Source organism: Anomalospiza imberbis, chromosome 4 (genome assembly GCF_031753505.1).
Source record: "Anomalospiza imberbis isolate Cuckoo-Finch-1a 21T00152 chromosome 4, ASM3175350v1, whole genome shotgun sequence".
NCBI classification, from domain to species: Eukaryota; Metazoa; Chordata; class Aves; order Passeriformes; family Viduidae; genus Anomalospiza; species Anomalospiza imberbis.
In genome coordinates, this window is record NC_089684.1 from 55756304 (window position 1) to 55775570 (window position 19267).

At 38.6% G+C, this 19267-nt stretch overlaps 1 protein-coding gene across 1 annotated transcript; it reads left to right on the forward strand.

Moving 5' to 3' along the window:
• The first annotated feature begins 1176 nt into the window (after nt 1-1176).
• Nucleotides 1177-14161, forward strand: OTOP1 (otopetrin 1). Its single transcript, XM_068188667.1, has 6 exons — nt 1177-1492; nt 6570-6706; nt 9575-9633; nt 11099-11229; nt 12182-13128; nt 13499-14161. The coding sequence occupies exons 1-6, from the start codon at nt 1207-1209 to the stop codon at nt 13667-13669; spliced, it is 1731 nt and encodes a 576-aa protein (XP_068044768.1). The 5' UTR covers nt 1177-1206; the 3' UTR covers nt 13670-14161.
• The last annotated feature ends 5106 nt before the right edge of the window (nt 14162-19267 follow it).

Here is a 19267-nt window from a genome sequence, read left to right on the forward strand (position 1 = left end):
TTTTAATTGTAGTTGAACTAGTGGCTTAATTTCATGTGAGGCGTGGGTCACTCACTGTAAAAATCAATGTTTTGGGTAATCAATATGCAACCAACACGTACAGAGCAAAAATGTAAGACCTGCTTGGCCAGAACAAGGACCAGTCTATCTTGGTGTTTGGCCTCCAAGCTATGCTTGGCATTCAAATACCTAAAGTTAAGAGAATTAATTTTAAGTAGAAAAGGGTCAATACTGAAAGTGTGTATAAATATTGGGAACACGAATATATAAGAAATGGACTAAATTCTGCAGAAAGTTTTGCTTCTCCAGCTAGCAATTCCTATAGTATTGTGTTGTCAGAACAGGACTTTCTAAAAAAACCAAGGTAAATTACCACTTTTGAAAGGTCTAGAGAATTCCTGGAAAACGAGGTTCCGAGTGTGTATAAATATTTGGAACACGAATATATAAGAAATGGACTAAATTCTGCAGAAAGTTTTGCTTCTCCAGCTAGCAATTCCTATAGTACTGTGTTGTCAGAACAGGACTTTCTAAAAAAACCAAGGTAAATTACCACTTTTGAAAGGTCTAGAGAATTCCTGGAAAACGAGGTTCCGTCCTACCAGTGAAAGTACTGATTGCTCAAAAGAAGATGGGCTGTGGAGCCCATAGCGTGAAGCACGTGTGTGATCCCTCTGCCTCGCCGTGCGAAGGAGCTCCATCAGCAGCTGGAGACGCCTGGGCTGCAGGGCAGGCTCCAGCCTCCCCGGCTCCTAGGTTCTGGCCGTTCCTCGGCCTTCCAGCCGTCGGGCCGGGGGTTTGTTCAACACACAGTGTCTTTCGCATCTTCCTGTCCAGGGAACGTGTTACACCTACACGCACGGGTCTCCCAACACGGACATAACCGCATGTCCATTAAAAAGCCAGCCGGGCAGGGCTGGCTCCGAACTAATCTTCGTCCGAGTCACTTCTCCTTACCCTGGTCTGGACCCCAGCTGTTATCAGTCTCAGGGAAGAATGTCCCGCAAAACCTCAGCAGCCTTTCCCGCAGAGGGGAGCGCGGGGCTGCCCCGGCAGCCGGGGACCCCCGCCCGCGGGCAGGGCACGGCCAGGGCCGGCGGTCCCGCTCCGCCCCCGCCGCAATGGGGGACGGGCCAGCAGCAGCCTCGGGGCTCCCCGGGGAAAGCGGGGCCACCTGCTTGGAGCACCTGGCCGGCGGCGTGGGAGATGGAGCAAGCCGCCGGGTGCCCCGCGGTGGGCGGCAGCTACCCGCAGAAAAACGCCGAGATCCTCAGCAGCCAGTACGGCATCAACCTCTTCCTGGCCGGGCTGCTGCTCACCTTCGCCTGGGCTGTGCATGCTGTGGGCATCAGCAAGAGCCACCTGCTCTCCTATCTCATCACGCTGATGCTCATCCAGCTGCTGTGGATGCTGTGGTACCTCTGCAGGAGCTGCACGCAGAGGAGGCTGATCCGGGACAAGGACACACACGCCGGAGCCCGCTGGCTGAAGTGTAAGTACGGGCGGATGGCACAGAGTGGTACTGCACAAGGGACATCTGTGCCATCACCTGTGTCTGCTGCCTCTTTGTTACCCTCTCCATCCCTACCGGGAGGCATCCTGGTATTCGCAAACTGAATGAACATGAAGTGCACTCTAAAGTAAATATATGCATAAGCTGAACATACTAGACGATTGTATTGGGAAGCTGTTTGTTAAACATCTTCACTTTCCAACCTACCATTTATAGTGCTGAAAGCTCCGGCTCCTTTTTTCCTTACCAGGCTGGTTTGGTCAAACTTGAAAAATGAAATATAGCTAGCAGAAGAGGCAATTTTGTTGATGTCTTGCAGCTGTTTTGGAGGAATTATCACCTTTTCCAGATGGTATAATGCAATTTACTTTATGGTAGTACCAGTCAGAAAGGTTCTGAAGTGTTCTCTATACCGATGTATATCAGAGATTCCTGTTTATATGTGTACAGTGATGCTTTTGAAACATTTTGAGTTAGAAGAGGACAAAATCCCTGACCAGATCAGTTTGTAATCAGCACATAAAGCAGTTAAACAAGGAATCTAAACTGAGCATTTGCTTGCAGAAAAAGTATAAAAGTTTGTGAGGGTAGTGGCGGGGTGTGCCAGCCCTTATCTGCAGTCAGGTGCGTACCAGAGTGAGGATACAACGGTATATTGAGAGAAGGTTTTTGGGCAGCACTTCACAGAGTGGTAGTGACAGGAATGCTGTGTTTTTGGGTACCAAGGAAAAGAAATAGCCTGCATCAGTGCTTGTGGAATAATAGGCAATCCCAGTTTTAGCAGCCTCTTCTGGTCTCAGCACTGTCAATGATAGATTGGAACGTATTTAAGTGGAATGTTATGACAGCTTTCCCTTAAAATGTTTTCTACCTACTAACAATGAGACAACAGCTAATTTTCACAGCAGCTAATGAAATATCTAAATGCAAATCCCAAGAACACCTGACAACTAATTATTTTGAAGTAAGGTTGTGCTGTGGAAATATAGTTTATTCTCAATCTCAGTGCTTGTGTATCATTTATTTTCTTTGCAACTGTTAACATTTGTGTTTGAATTGCTGACAGAAAACCTATTTTTTAATGTCTAATGTACAGTCATGGTCTGTAGACTCTTTCCTGAAATGTATGGAGTTCACATACTAACTGATGAATTGTTCCCCTTGATTATTTACTATTTTTCAAGGCAATATTCATCTCTCAAGCATTTTTCATTAATTAGCTTATGTGACTTACAACCTCCTGAAATTCATGCAAGGCTTAATATGATCCTACCTTGGACCAAGCTAAGCTTTTGTTACTCAAAGGGTAGCCTTCCCCTCCTAAATATGGAATAAATACTGCCTAGCATGGGTAAGTACAGCAGGATCCCCCACCCTCTTTTTTTTAGCATCGCATTCACAGCATTTCATTTGTCCTACAGAATATAAGGAGTCACAGAAACTTAGAAATAAGATCCTAGATTGAACTACTAGGTTACCTTATCCATTTCTTTTACCAGCACAGGATGGCTCTTTGTCCTGGCTTCTCAAGTGCTGTGGGTTCCATGGCTTCTCTTAGGCTGCAATTCAACAAATTTGCCCTTAGGGAATGACCTACACTTTCCTATTCTTGGGAGTTTCTTGTAGTTGCAACAAATCTGTACAACTCCTTTATCCTCTATTGGTAAAATAAAACTTATTTGAGCTAAGGAAAAACTCAGGTGGCAATTCCTCTGCCAAGATCTCCCTTGCCCTCCTTTTATCAGTGCTTTTGTCATAGAATTCTTTTACCTGAAAGATCAAAAGTCCAAGAAGGAAAGGGGAGGATGGAGTGGGACAGACATATTTTGATTGAGTTTTTCCACTGAAAGCTTTCTGCAATATTTTTTACTAGTTTTATCAGCTACTTTTCATGAACATCTCTTTGCTGTAATCGTGAGAGCAAATGTCCTTGTATTAAACAGTATAAAATGAGTGTATTTTCATGAATACTTTCAAACTCTGAATATCATTTTAGTAAAAGTGGTGGCAGTTGCCTGCTTAGACCATTTTGCTCTGCTAAATGTTGAAATGGAATGATTTAACAAAAACCTCCTATAACTGACTCCTTGGACATGTTTAGCAATACTAGAAGGACAGATGATCAGTTTGCAAGAACTGCTCACAGAAGGTTTCCTCGAGCCTTTCTGCACCAAGGTGCCAATTGTGTGAACCCTTGAGCTTTGTTGTCTTCTCACCTGCCTGGTTGACCAAGAACCGTTCCTAGAGTCTGAATGTGGGAGAAGTTTGTGGCAGAGCTGTGCCTTTAATACAACACAGTTATCCTGACCTAAATAACCACAGGGAACTTTAGGAAGTCTTTCCTTGGTTTATAACATTCCAAATGTTATTCCCCTAAGTCTGCTCTCCTGCTAGGAAAAGCTCTATGACCATTTTTGGGGAAAGTGAAGTGAGCCAGAGAATTCAAAATGAAAATCTGTTGCCTTCACAAACAGCTTTATTTTATCACATTCTTTAGCAGCAGAGTTTCTGTTTAAAGCATTGACAACTGGTCAACTTAAAAGCTCTTGACAGACATCAACTTGTATCTTTTTACTGCTTGCACTGAATTGCCAATTATTTGAACAATATTTTAAAGTGAGAGTGGTATTTTTGCAACTGTATCATTATGTTTTTCTGATCTTCTTGATGGCTACTAGGAGGAAATGAGGCAGCACTTAGCAATATTTAAAATCCTATTATTGATCCCTTAAGACACACAGGTTTCAATGAATGTTTGAAAAGAAAAAATAATGAAACAGTGCTCCATAGCAATAATTTCCCATTTCTTACAATTGTAAATGAAAATAACTAAGCAGTGGAATTATCTTTCTTGAAATTACTGGTGTCCATTTAGTATTAGTACATACTACTGAAGATTCTATCACAAAAAGTTGTCAGAAAAACTATTAACGTACTATATGCATGGTCATTACGGTTGTGCTTTGATTTTTGACTAAGGAAATCAGTACAATCATTCTCTTTCATGTTGGACATTTTGTATACACTTGTAGTGTGGCCACCTGGGTGATTGCAGAAATATCTAAATACCATTTGAATAAATGAAACAATCTAAAATTAAGAATCATATAAAGTCTTCTAATCCTCGGAGGTCAGTAGTCTATCATATTTTTGCTTCAGAAAATAGCTTTTGCCTTCTTATTGAAACAATCATAACACGTGAAATGGACTCATTTCAAACAAACAGGCTGTTTCCTGCCTACTTTGTAAATAAACCATAAATCACAAAATCTTAGAATAATTCAAGTAGGAAGGGACTTCTGAAGTGCATCTAGTCTAACACCTTGCTCAGAGCATGTCTAGTTACCTCAGGCAGAGTGATTTATAACCAGTTATATTTATAATTATATAATCAAAACTAGAAATTCTAATTTATTTCATAATTATTAACATTCTTTAGATAAGGAAAGAAACATATAATTTGATCTCAAGAGTAGCCTATAATTTTGTGTTTTATGATACCATTTAGTTTCATACACAATAAAAATGGCACCTCTATTTAAAAATGTGGGCTCCAGTCCTGTTACATGTGTTAGAAAACAAATTAGCTGACCTAAGCAGCATAAATTTAAAAGAAAATTGTATGGGATTACACACAAGTATGAAGTGAAGAGCTGAGGCTTTAGATTTTGCAATGCAAAAGCAGAATTTTTTAGCTTTTGGTAGAAATTACACTCAATCAGTGATTTTACAGTGGTCTTATTATAGAGAGACTGTAAAACAGAAGCATAAAATCCTACTGGAATTCATACCCTTGTGATTTAAAAGTTTTCTGAAGTCTATTTTTGTTTAATTTTAAAGGGTCAATGAAATAATAAACAAAATTACAGTGTGTTTATATAATTTCTACTTAATTTTTATCAATGGAACTTGGACAATAAAGGTATTAATTGAATAAATTTTTAATTTAGTATTACTTTTTTACTACCACATGTCAAGTGGAACACATGGTACGTATATGGAAGTTAGGTTGTGGCCCTATATAAAAGATAAATATTTATCCAAGTCAACACTAGTTATGTTATTTACTCTGTGAGGAATTGTAAAGAATAAGTTACTGATGCTGGTTTATATCATGAGGTCTGGTTAAGGTCCATGGATAAATTTTTATCTAGCCTTCATTCAAGTAAGTTCAAATTAAATCCAGTGAAAACTTGCTTGAAAAAAAGCCTAAGAAAAGGGAAAAAAAAAAACCCCACCCAACCACAAAAAACCCCAAAACAAAACAGCCCTTAAAACAAACCAAAACCAAGGAAATGGAGGCCTTAGAGTTTGGTTCAGTACTCTTGTAGCCAATTGTACTTAGTCATACAGGTCCAAACCCAATAATAACAGCAACACAAAAATAAACAAGGGGAAATGTATTTCAAAGTTCTTTAGGGTATTTAGAGTAATATGTTAGGGTATTTTTTTTTGTGTGTGTGTATGGAATACAGATATTGAAATGAAATCTTTGGTTCCTTTCTAGGAGAACAAACCATCCAGCTTGTTGTGGTCTCTGAGTTACAGTGTGACCCCCGAGCCATGGGCAGGGCACACCAAGTGATTGTGTCTCTTCCCACTGTGGAGGTTTTGGGCTGGGGGACTGTGAGGTGATTGTTCAGCTCCCCAGGAATGCCCAGTTTGCTGTGGGGCTGCTGAAGGCAGTAATTCCTGCTCTCTATGGCTGCTTCAGTGCCACTGTCACCTGGGAGGCTGATCCTGCCCATAGCTGGGCACTCTGCCTGCTGCTGAATGTCCTGGGCAGTGCAGGGCTGGCAACTCCTCCCTGGCCATGCAGGGGCTGTCCAGTGATGACCTTGCTCAATGTACTGGGCAGAGGCTGTCACAAATTAGAGGCACTAATTTCATAGAGTCAATTATCTTCTTGAGCATTGATCTAGTCTTATTTCCCTAAACAAGAACACAGTTATTGATCAGCTTTCATTCCCTTAAATAGGTTTTTGTATATTTTACATATAATCCCTAGACACTATAACTATACATTAACATTTCTAATATATTTTTTCATTTGTAGGTGGGATTACATTATTTGCAGTGATTACTTTAATTCTGGACTCCTTTAAAATTGGATATTATATTGATTTTTCAAACTGTTTATCAGCAACTGAAGGCATTTTTCCTGTTACACATGCTGTCCACACCATCTTACAGGTAAAAGTCACTGATTGCAGTTTTATATTAATCTTTGCTTCTTACCAAAAATGTATTTTATCTTGTCATCAGTCGACTTAACACTAATTTGATTTCTAAGCATATCACAGAATACTTATGAGGACTAAATGCTTGTGCATGTATAGTAAATTCAAAGTTTGCAACCTGAAGTTACTTAGCCATGAAATTCATGGGTTTCAGACATGGATTTAAAAAAAAAGAATAATAAAAAAATGTTATCATGTACTTGAAGTTATGTAGCCTTTTTGTTTAGTTGAAGTGACATACAGAATTTTCAGGCTGAAATGAGTATTTTGGCTAAAGACAATTCCCTTGTTTATGTATGTAGGACTTGCCAGACAAGTTCAATTCAATCAGTCTAACCTGATAATTCCTTTGTGGTGTAGGCCTTGTAAGTTAAAGGGGACAAACCCCTTCCTAGCTGGTTCTAAAATACTTGGACAACTTTCCTGTAACAAGTGAACATGGATGTTCCTTCTAGAAGCATTTGGTTGGTCTTATCAGTGGCTGCACAGTAGCAAACATAGTCAGTGACTCCTGTGAAATATTCCAGCTGCCTGTTTGTTATAAAGCTTTGGGTCTACAGTGTGTGGTGACACTCCATTGCTGATTGTTTCTCACATTAACTCCTCTAATCCCCTGCCAGCAGGTTTGTAGGGAAGGAGGAAAGAAAAAGCTACTCAACTGAGATACTCAATCATAGCCAGGCACTTTTATGAATTTTCCAAGAGTTTTATGTCATTCAGAAAGAAAATAAATGTTTTCCTAGCAGTTGTGATTGCATGTAAATGAGCTTTTGAACAACCTATGTTTTTCTGCTTTCTTCAACAGTTAAAAAAAATCACTGAAATGTAAACAGTAACTCTCAACCCATCTATGTTTTTCTCTGACAGTTAAATTCTGAGTTGGTTGAAGAAATTTTAATTTCACATTATTTTAATATCCACTTTCCATATCTTGCAACTTTATTCTTTCATCTCTGAAAAACAAACCAATGAAATTAATCTCTTCTGTCCTGCTGATCTGAACACAGCATTCTTCATTACAGCCAGTGACCCAGAGCTGACAAGGTTTCCAGCCACCATGAACTGGAGTGTGGAAGAATGGTGAATAAAAATGCTGAACAAAGGCAACAAGAATTCTAATTTAAATTTTACATAACCCAGTGTCACTGAATTTATCATCTACAGAGCTTAAAATAATAAACACTTGAATGTTAGCCTAAGCAATCAAAGAAAAAGTTAAATTTAAGAAGTAATTAACTTACCTAAGAGGAATCTTCTTGTGTCTTTGAAACAGTGAATGAAATCACAGCAGAGAACATCCCTAATATGTGTCATCTAAAAACCAAAGAACTTGTTTTCTACCAGATTCTGTTGTCATTTACTCTAAGTGAGGCTTCCTAACACATGCCATGAAATGAATATATACGTTGTGCACCCATGTATGAACTGACATGTACCTGCCCTCCCAGGGCAGGCTGTGCATTATGTTCTTCTGCAGGCAGAAGTCCCCTTGACACAATCAGTATTCTGTGAGCGAAAACTGGATTCTATGCTATTTCTTTATTGGCTTGTCCTATTTCTTCCCACTATCTTGTGTCTGAATAGATCTTCAAAACTTATGTTTTTATAAGTTTTAAGGAATGGTTTCAGATCTGCTGTCAGATTTTGCTGCATTTTTCCCAGGATGGGAAATTGAATATGGCATCAGAGATTAAGGTGATTTCAATTTGATTTCATTTGAAGCCTACATGAAATATTTTAGTCTTTACATCTAGGATTTTACAGAGGCCACTCCTCTCATTGATGAATGCTTCATTGGAGGAATTGTTACTGCTGGGTAGCATAGTTGAGCCATAAAGAGCTGCATTTGCCTAGCATTGATTGCCTCAGAAACAGTGGCTGTGAAGGCATCCTACAGTAATGGATGCTGAGGAAAAATGGGCTTCCAGTTACTCTGGTTGCTGAAGAAGAACCCAAAGTTTTTATCACTTTTCAGACCATTTCTGGAATACCAAACCAGACAGGATTCTAAAAGAAATCTTAGGACTCTTTCACTCCTGATAGTTCTCCTACTGATGACTTCAGTATCTTAGGAACTATTGTGAGTTAACAGACTGTTAGTGTCACCCTAACATCCCTGAGGAACATTGGTATAGTTCTTCTTGAACGTATCCACACTTGGTTTTGTTTCAGTGGTAGTCTCTTTCTGAGATCTCCATTATGCACTCACAAACAGAGAGTTCTAATTTTATCCCCCTTACCTTGACTTGCTAACTCATTATTGTTATCTCTCTCTTTTACTCCTTGTTTGAGTTTTCTGCACTATCCTTGAGTGCAGCTGCTGTGTTCTTAATGGGGTTGCCTCTCATGCAGTTAGTACAAATTTTTCTCATGCTTCCTGGAATTTGTTGTTTTATTAGTCAAGTCTAGCATCCTTCATCAATCTCTTTCCCTCCACAGAATTTAATATATTTCATAAATTATTCAAACTTAGCATCACCATGCCCTACAGCAATCACGCCTCTATCCACAGCCAGTGACTTTATTTTCTTTGTCATTGAAATAAAAGTCTCTTCAGATACAGAAGGAAAATATGTTTTGGTGAGTGATACTTGGACTTCCTACAGTTAAGCCACTGATTTTTCATGTAAGAAATCTCAGGTTCTGTGTAAATATCACATGAAATCATGAGCTCTTTCACATTTGTGGAGATGGAGCTGCTTCAGTTTAAATCATCAGAAATTTTAACCATTTGAATGTCTATCTACAGATGCACTTTCCTTTCAGAGTGTTACACATGTGCATCTGCGTAACGATATTTCTCTGTATTTCTTCCATTTAGGTGTATTTTCTGTGGTGTCATGCAAAGGATGTTATCCAGTCTTTCAAAACACTTGAAAGGTAAAAAGTTTATCTGATCCTCATCTAGCATGTTAATAGGTGTAGGTCTGTACAGTGCTTTAACACCAAAGATTTATTGTATGAGACACTGAAAATATACACAGATTGATTCTTCTCTTGATTGCATTAAGTAGAAAGAAATAGAACAGTTAAAGAAACTCCACTTACCCTTATTCAACCTGCACTGATATTTTGTAATACTAAATAGTCACAGAATACATATATTTTTCTCATGAGAGAGGAAAATGGCAATATATGATACCACAGAATCACTTAAGAAGGAAATGTTTTAAGACTGTGTTTTAAGACTGATCACTATATTATGTTTTTATTTTTTTACCTACTTAAAGGGAACCTGTATCACCAACCTGCAGTTAATGCAATGTAACTGAGGTATTTTATATTGATTTTTTAATTTTGATTTTATGGAAAGCACCTTTTAAAATCTAGGTCTTAGATGCATAAAATAGTTTGGGTTGGAAGAAACCTTTAAAAGTCATTTAATCCAACCCCTCTGCAATAAGCAGGGACACCTTTAACTAGATCAGGCTGCTCAGAGGTCCATCCAACCTGACCGTGAATGTTTCCAGCCTGTGTTGATGCTGGGGCTTGCTCTGACCCAGCTGCAGGACCTTGCACTTGGCCTTTTGGAGCCTCCTAAGGTTCCCATAGGGCCACTTCTTGAGCTCATCCAGGTCCTTCTGGCATCCCATCCCTCAGGCATATCAACCACACCTCACAGCTGTGGTAGATGCAGCTGTGCACATGCACTTGGGAACACAACCTCCCTGGTGGTATCCTATGTACCAAATCAGATCCAATGTGTTTTCTAGGTTTGTGAGAAGGTGGGTTATTGTATATTGATCTGTCTGTACATAGAACACAAGTAAGCAAACATGGTAATTTTCAAAGTACTTATTTAAAGTTATCAATGATCTGACCGGTTTCTATAGGAGGTAAAATAAATTTGCTCAGAAACATAATCTGTGGTGAAGGTTCTCCTTTTGTTCTGTTCTCTTGGGTAAGTGTTCAAACCCCATGCTCAGGGAGTGATTACAAAAGGCTTTGCAACATCAGCTGGTGCTATCAGCTCTGTTTATAAGTAGATTAAAATATTTCTAACTGCAACTTTATCACTGAGAACAGTGTTTGTAATAAAGAACTGTTTCTTGGTGAAGAAACATAAACAGTCTCGGGTACAGGAAAACACCTGGCATTCTATTAACAGTTTAATACACTAGGCCATTTAATATATGGCATTTCTGTAAGGTTTTGGAAGTCTGATTTCAGTAACTGCAGAACATCTTTAGAGATTGCTGATGATTTTTCAACCCTCCCCCCTGCACTGACAAATAAATAGTGCCATATAGCTTGTATATAGAAAGTTAATCCATTTAATTTCATTTCACATATTTCATGAGATACAGACTGTACAGATTCCTGCAATAATTACTTTGCTTTGTAGATTTGGTGTTATCCATTCTGTTTTTACAAATTTGCTCCTGTGGACAAATGGTGTGTTAACAGAGTCAAAACATCAATTGAATGAACATAAGGAAAGACTAATCACGCTTGGTTTTGGGAACATAACTATAGGTAAGCAAAAGTCTCGGTGCATTGTGAAATTCCTGCTCTAGCATACTTATACAGAACACTGTCACTGTAGGATTTAGCTGGGTCATTCATGATTATGTCAGCATAGACATTCTGGGGCCCATGCTAATTAGCTGATACTGAAATGTTATATGATCATTATTATATATGTGAACAAGGCAGTAATTTTCTTCAAAGTTCCAAACAAATAGATTTTTTGAGAACATTTCAGGAATAATATAACTAAGGAACCACTTTATTAGTAAATCACAGTAATAAATTAACATAGCAGTGTTAAAAAGAAAGTTTACTACTTACCAAGTTATTAATAAAAAACAAGTATGGATAATGCAAATCTTTCCCAGGAGAGTGATTGCATGTAGCCTGTGGTCCTACAGGATTCAGTGGCATGGCTCAAAGGAATAGAAGTTATCCATTAGTGCTGTTTTACAAGACAAAGACTTTGCTCTGAGTGTTTTTTTTACTAATGAATCATTTTCTCCAGTAGCAAGATGGTGCAAGCTGTAGTTAGCAAACTTTTAGAGCAAGGAAGATATAAAGAAAAACATTCTTTACTGTGAGGGTGTTAAGATGCTGGAACAGGCTATTCAGAGAAGCTGTGGATGCTCCATCCCTGGAAATGTTCAAGGCCAGGCTAGATGGAGCTTTGAGCAACCTGGTCTAGTGAAAGGTTCCCTGTCCACAGCGGGGGGGTTTGAAATAGATGATCTTTAAGGTCCCTTCCAGCCCAGGCCATTCTGTGACAACTGCTGGAGATGCCTTCTGCTTTCAAACCCCAGTGAAACATGGGGAAGCCTTTTCTTAGGTGGGTAACTGGGTGTTGTTTGACTGAAATCTGACCTTTTGTGTTTCACTATTTTATTTATGTTTTACTTATTCGTTTAAAACAAGGAACCTTGATAATGCACATAACTGATCTCTCCTTCTCCTTTAGTTCTAGATGATCATGCACCTCAATGCAACTGCACAACAACAACTCTCTGCTCAATATTTTCTCAGGGAATATATTACCTATATCCCTTCAATATAGAGTACCACATCCTAGCATCCACGATGCTCTATGTCCTGTGGAAGAACATTGGTCGTAAAGTTGAGCACCACCAGCAAAACAAAACTCCATTCAAATTCCACGGCATAACTGTTGGAATGATTTTTGGACTAATCGTGTTAACTAGCACGATAGCCATAGTTGTTGTGTATTTAATTCAGATTGGAGGTTCAAAAATCAAAAGTGAGTTAGCACTCACTATGTTTTACTTGCACGCTATCTTCGTGTTGGCTCTCATGTGCACAGCTGGAATCGTCGCCCTTCTCATCTACAGACTGGAAGATAGATCGCTGGATAATTCCAAGAATCCCGCTCGAAAACTGGATGCAGAACTGCTGGTAGGCACAGCTGCAGGGTCCTGGCTGCTCTCCTGGGGCTCAATCCTTGCCATTATCTGTGCCCAAGGTCATCCCAAATACACATGGTATAACCTGCCCTACTCTGTTCTGGTTATTATTGAGAAATATATTCAGAACCTCTTTATCATTGAATCCATCCACCGTGAGCAGGAAAAGGTGAATGATGACATTAAAACTCTTCGGATAGTGACCATATCTCGGGGGAGCACTTTGTCCCTCACCCCCTTGTACAAAGAGATTTACAACGGCAGAGCTGCTCGTGACAGCGGCGACATACCCTGTCTGTTTAAGGGCAGCATCTGTGGGAGAGAAAACGATGGTGCTGGTGTTGCCAGAGAAGAAACAAATCAGGACAATAGTTTGGTCATGCACTCAGCCTCAGATTTCTCATTTTACAGCAGAAACTCAGTTACTAACAACAAGAGGAGAATTTTGAAGAACATTGCTGCATTTTTATTCCTCTGCAATCTTTCGGTAAGACATTTTGCATGTAGTTCACAAGTTAATACCCAAAAGCTTCCCATCCTTTCAAGTCTGATAAGTATATTAAAATTGCATGGTTCTATAGTTTGTAGGCAGTAAATTTTACTTCTGGAAGAAGTGAATATGCTTTTGGGGAACAAAATTTATTTAAATGAGGAATAAGGGAGGCTCCTTTCAGTAATGGTCCAAAAGCAACAGCAGAAGCTGAAGCGCACTTCCACCAGCCTGCCCCAGCAGCAACAGGGAGGGATTTCTTAGGGATTCCTGAAACCATTTTGCAGTACGGTGGAGTCACAGTCATTAAGGGCTATTGACTTGTACAGCTGGTGATTAATATTGGCCTCGCGTTCTTTCCCTGCAGCTGTGGATACCACCGGCGTTCGGGTGCCGCCCGGAGTATGACAATGGACTGGAAGAAATAGTTTTTGGCTTTGAACCCTGGATAATTGTTGTGAACCTTGCGATGCCTTTTTCTATTTTCTATCGGATGCATTCAGCTGCCTCGCTCTTTGAGGTCAATTGTAAAACATAGATCATATATGGTCCCTCAGTGAACAATTGCTTGAATAATTAATTACATAAATAACAGTTGAGGGAGTGGATGAATGAATGAGTGAATGCAGCAGCTGCTCAATAAATAGAAGATTCAATAATTTTTTTTAAAAGAAGGGACCATAGCTAATAGCATGTAATTTTTCTTTCTTTCCACATGTTTTGTTATATATATGGTGTTATTCTATAAATACACTTTTCAGAATCATATTAGTGTTAATATTGATTAACACTACATAGTAAAGTTAATTCAATCTCATTAATCTTTGTTTTAGTCAACTGGGATTTGTTCTCTCTACAATTTTTATGGCTTTGTTTTCATTCATTGTGACTTGTGAATGGGGTTTACAAAAAATTCTGTATGACTTAGAACAGAAAATCCCAGGAAGAGTTTCTCCTGAATCACAGAGATAACAGGAAAATTCCAAGTCTTAATTCCTAGCTTTGTTTTTTTTTTACAGTAAAACCAAAAAATATTTGCTAGATAATTGTGACATAGGATTTAGTTTAAAGTTCCTTATTACTGATGAAAATCAATATATAATTATTATTTTGTGGACAGATATAGATAGCAAGAAATCCAGGTGAGAAACATGTATGATTAGATATAATGCTGTATATAATTTTTCTGATAAAATACATTTCTATTAATTTTCTTGTATTTATGACATAACTGAGAAATAAAATTAATCCTTTTACTTAATTCTTTATTCAAATATTCTTGAAATAACTAGTCTTATCGATCATATTTAGGTATATGTGTTCCAGTGCCAGAATGGTATGTATTCCCTGCACAATTTTTTAATGAGCTGCTAATTTCATTGTCGATCAGTCATCTGGTTGGAAAATAATCATATGTTTTCATACAGAGGTGCTGTAAAGCAAAGCTGAAGCCTCTAGAAATCCAGTGGGCCTTTGGCTGAGAGTTTTATAAGTGTTGTTTACAAGATGTTAGAATATATTCTCAAAACCCTGTTACTTGCTTGAATTCTCACAGAAAGCAGTGAAAAGTTGGGTGCCTGCATATTCTTAGAATCTGCACCTGCAAGATCAAAAGATCGGAGCAGTAGCCAGAACACTGGAGCTACAGATCAATTAATTACTGGATAACCCTTGCTAATTTGTTGTTGACCCAGTCCTAGGTCTGGTGGGTCAAGGGCTGAAAAAATTCTGCACCTGGTTCCTGAAAGGCCAGTTGTACACTTATCACCACCATCATCCCGAGAGCAGGAATATTTCTGTGCGGGAGAGGTTTGCTTCTGAGATAGGCGATTTCAGCAGGTGTGTCTACTCTCGTGCAGCAGAAAAAAAATTCTGGCTTTGTACCACTAGATGGCAAACACAGACCATTCGATAAATCGCCTGATTTCTTTAGGTTGCTTCAGGAATTGCTTCACATCATAATTAATCTTCCATTCTATTTTGTGGTACACATAGCCATAACCGGCTTAGAAATGTTTACTACCTTCTTCACCTGTTGCAGAGCCCAGATCAGGTAAAGAAGTATCCATCTGAAGTCTCAGGTGAAGTCTGAATTAGATGAAGCATCAGGAGACTGAGCATGAGAACTCCCATCTTCCTGCAAAGCAATATCAGTTGTTTGATTTTCAGTGGTTTTTAGAAAGGACACTTTCACTAGGTAGGGGAAAAATTTTCATTTCAACCTTCAAGTGCTCATAAAGATGGCTAGAGGAAGCCTGTTTCTTCTTCCTCTGCTCCTGTGGGATCAGTCCCATGTCATTCTTTAGCTAGAACTGGTGTTCTTTAACTGATTTCCAGCAGCTGTGTTCAGCCAAAGCACAGCTAGCTCTAAATCCCTAAGGCCAAGAAGGGGCCATATGCTCTATTACAAACATGAAGCACACATTTGGAAGTTTCAAAAGTAAATAACATCCTTATTTAGTTATATTTCATTTGCAATTACTTAGCCCTTTCTGCTTCTTCACATTATGATTGAAACAATTTCATTTGCCTGCAATATTAAATTGCTTTTGAGTGCTGAAATTGAAGTTTATTCAGAAAAGTGAATTAAGGTAGCACTCTGGCAGTGAGCAAATGCTTTAAACATGCTAATGGGCAAATTCTATTCCATGATGCACTGATGAAATCCTGCTGACTGAAATGGTTCCGCTTCAGGACCAGAGACTTGATTTTGACCTGACATGCTTAAGAGGTTTTCACATCAGGAAATCTCTATAAAAATATTGTTTAATCCAAATAGAGACTATTTGATGGAAGCAGCTCTTAGCTTTACTCTTGAAGCAGTAGTGAGTCATGAAGTTCTGAATATTTGAGAATATATATATTTTAAAAATATTGATTTTTGAACCAGGAAAAATAAAAGTATGCATTTTTAAGAAACACAGATTTTTGGACAAGGAAAAATACTTAGATTAACATAGTTAATATAGTGTGACTCTAGCTCTCTGCTCAATGCTAAACCTGGGCTTTCTCAAACAACTGTTTTCTTATTTTTTCCCTCTAGTATATATTGACAATACTGATTTATCACAGGTTCGTAAATATAATAAATAGCACAAAACTACCCTATTTCTGCCTACCTATCTGCTTGAACATGTGACAGGAGGCATGAGAGCCTGCTTACCCAGGAGAGAAGTTTAACAGCTGCTCATTGATATTCTCCTGAGGTGCTCCAATTTAATATTGCTTTAAAAGAGACCTTTTTAAAAGGGAATTTCTTTAGTGAAATGCACTTGATATGCAAAAGATTCTGAATTTTTGCTGCATAATCTTAACCAGAAAGTTATTTTCTTATGTTCATCCTTCTGTTAAGCTCTTCCTTTTCTTCATTGAATAATTTTATCTATTCAATAATGCATGCTTTGGTTACATTTAAACTCATATGTGTACAGAATCAAAGGCTGCTAAGGTGCAAAAAGAGCACTACAATCTCAATTTACCAGAAGAGTCAAACTTGCATGACCACAGATTTTCCAAGTGTTTTTTTGTGTCAATGACACTGAGATAGAAAATGGAAGACTCATGGTTGAGGCCTTCTAAAAGAAGTTAATTCCTTTTACTAGTATTTCTCAATACTTTGAATTTTCACTTTTAATCATGCAAAAATTAATGTCCATTTTGATAATTTTGGAAATATTTGTATGTTGTATTGTCCACTTGTGTTCCATAGACTTTGACTATATAAGTGCAGAGAAATAGATGGCTCCAGAGAACAGCAGAGGGAAATTACCCAAGTAATGTAAGTGCATGTTTCTTATCACTGGCTTAAATAATTCATTCATCTTCACCAAACATCCATGAGATAAAAACGATTCCCAAACATCAAGATTTTAATAATCTAATAATTTTTATTTTTGCCACCTCACCGTGATTAGACATGATGTGTGTACAGATGGTTCATTGGATCACTTATTCCCTGGGAACCATTGTCCCCAAGCATTTGGCCTCATTCTATGCATGCATGAATAAAATGAGATCTGGATTTAAACAGAATTGAAGCAGCTGCAATTGTTAAGGAGAACTTTAAAATAAAAGTTTGGCTCTATTAGCTTCTAAAGGAACAATTTCATCTTGAAGTTGATGCTACTTTAATGTCAGTAGTCAATGGTTAGAATATTTTATTATTATTATTATTATTTTTTTTAATTGGGGTTTTTGTTGTTGTTGTTTCTTTTTTTAAACTAGAAGGTGTGTTATGTCCCATAATGTTAATTTGGCTGACATTTAAAGCCAAACCTTTAGTTCTATATGGCATGCCTCCTGCCTTCCTCTACTACTGTTCTTCACCTGAAAGAGAACTGAATTTCATCTTTAAAATATGACCTTTGGTAAAATCTTTACCAACACTTTTTTCATTTTCTTGCCAGAAGCAAAAGGACAATGATTTATGCCTAAGTACAAATAAAGATGGATGCAGTAGGTAGAAAGATTTGAAAGAACAGGGGTTGCAGGAAAACCAGCTGCTATCTCTCTACTTCATTTGTAACAAAGCAGTGGGTGTTTTATGTTTAGTTTCCCATAATCTTTGCTTGAATGTCACTGCAATACACCTAGAATTAAAAGCCATATTGTGAAAAGCACACGTAGAATCATTAATGCTGGTGAACTACATCAGAATCTTAATTTGAGTGAGGAACAGCTCCGCATGTGCTAATTTTGGCTGAGATAGACTTAATTTTCTTCGGAGCAGCTACTGGGGCTCTGTGTTTGGGATTTGTTCTGGAAACAGTGCTGGTAGCTCAGGGATATTTTAGCTATTGCTGAGCAGCACTTCCATAGAGCCAAGGCCTTTTCTGTCCATCATCCCACCCCACAGTGAGGAGCTGGGAGGGGACACAGCCAGGACAGTGACCCCAACTGACCCAGGGACATTGCACACCATATCTCACACCCTATGGCTTCGTGCTGAGCATAAATCTGAGGGAAGAAGAAGGAAGCAGTGGGAGAGGGGACACACATTTTGAGTGATGGCATTTGTCTTCCCAAGTCTCTGTTATGTGATGGATCCCTACTTTCCTGGGAATGGCTGAACACCTGCCTGCCCACGGGAAGTGCTGAATTAATTCCCGGTTTCACTTTGCTTGCTCACATGGCCTTTTTGCATTACCTGTTAAATAGTCTTTTTCTCAACCCACAGATTTTCGTACCTTTACTGTTCTGATTCTCTCCTTCATCCACTCTGAGGGAGGGAGTGAGTGGCTGGCCAGATTTTAAATGATACCATAACTTCTTTATTCTAATTTATTGTGCTATCAAATATTTACCAGGCTTAACTGAAGATTAGAATGCTTTTAAGAATTAACAGGTACAATTAATATACTTAAGGCTAAGTCCATGCTTTTTGTCTGGTTCCAACTAGAGTCCATAATTTTCTGAATTTAGTAATTTCACTTCTAGTAGACAATGATTTTTGTAGTAAGGCAGCAACCAACAGCAACGATGCAGTAAGCAATAGTTTTTAACAACATCTTAATGGTATCTGGTTACATGAACCCCCTTCCTCGTCCCTCCTGCTGCTCCTCTCCCAGGCACAAGAAGCATGCCTGCAGAGCTCCCCAGGTAGGGTTTTCCCTCACTGCCTGCTTGAATCTAATAGTTTAATTACCAAGAAATACATTTAAAAGATGCATCACTAGCCAAACAGACTTTTGAAAGTGTCCTCGAGTCCTTTCCAAGCATCAGAATGTCTTTCTTCTCACTAAACTTTTAATTTTATTTTCTTTGTTCTCCATTTTGGAAAACTTTTCCAATCCAATAAGAGTCAAGAACCCAAACTTCACTATATCAAGAAGAGCTGGCTGTGCCTGCACTTGCAAGCTTTGTCCCACTGCAGCAATACATTGACCTTGTGCTGAATTTGGGGTATTTGCCTTGACTTATTTGAGCATATGCTTTTCAATCTGTATGTTCCCTCCTTTGATCTGCAGTGCATCAGCCAGAAGAATGGGGAGGTCCTAAAGGCGTTACAGGGATGCTTGATACTCTCTGCACTTGAAACTCCTTTGACCCTCATTACGTGTGTTGGAGAAGAAATCAGAAGGATTCTAAATGAGCATGTTATTTCAAGTACTGCTTAAGGGGGGGAAAGGCAGAAATA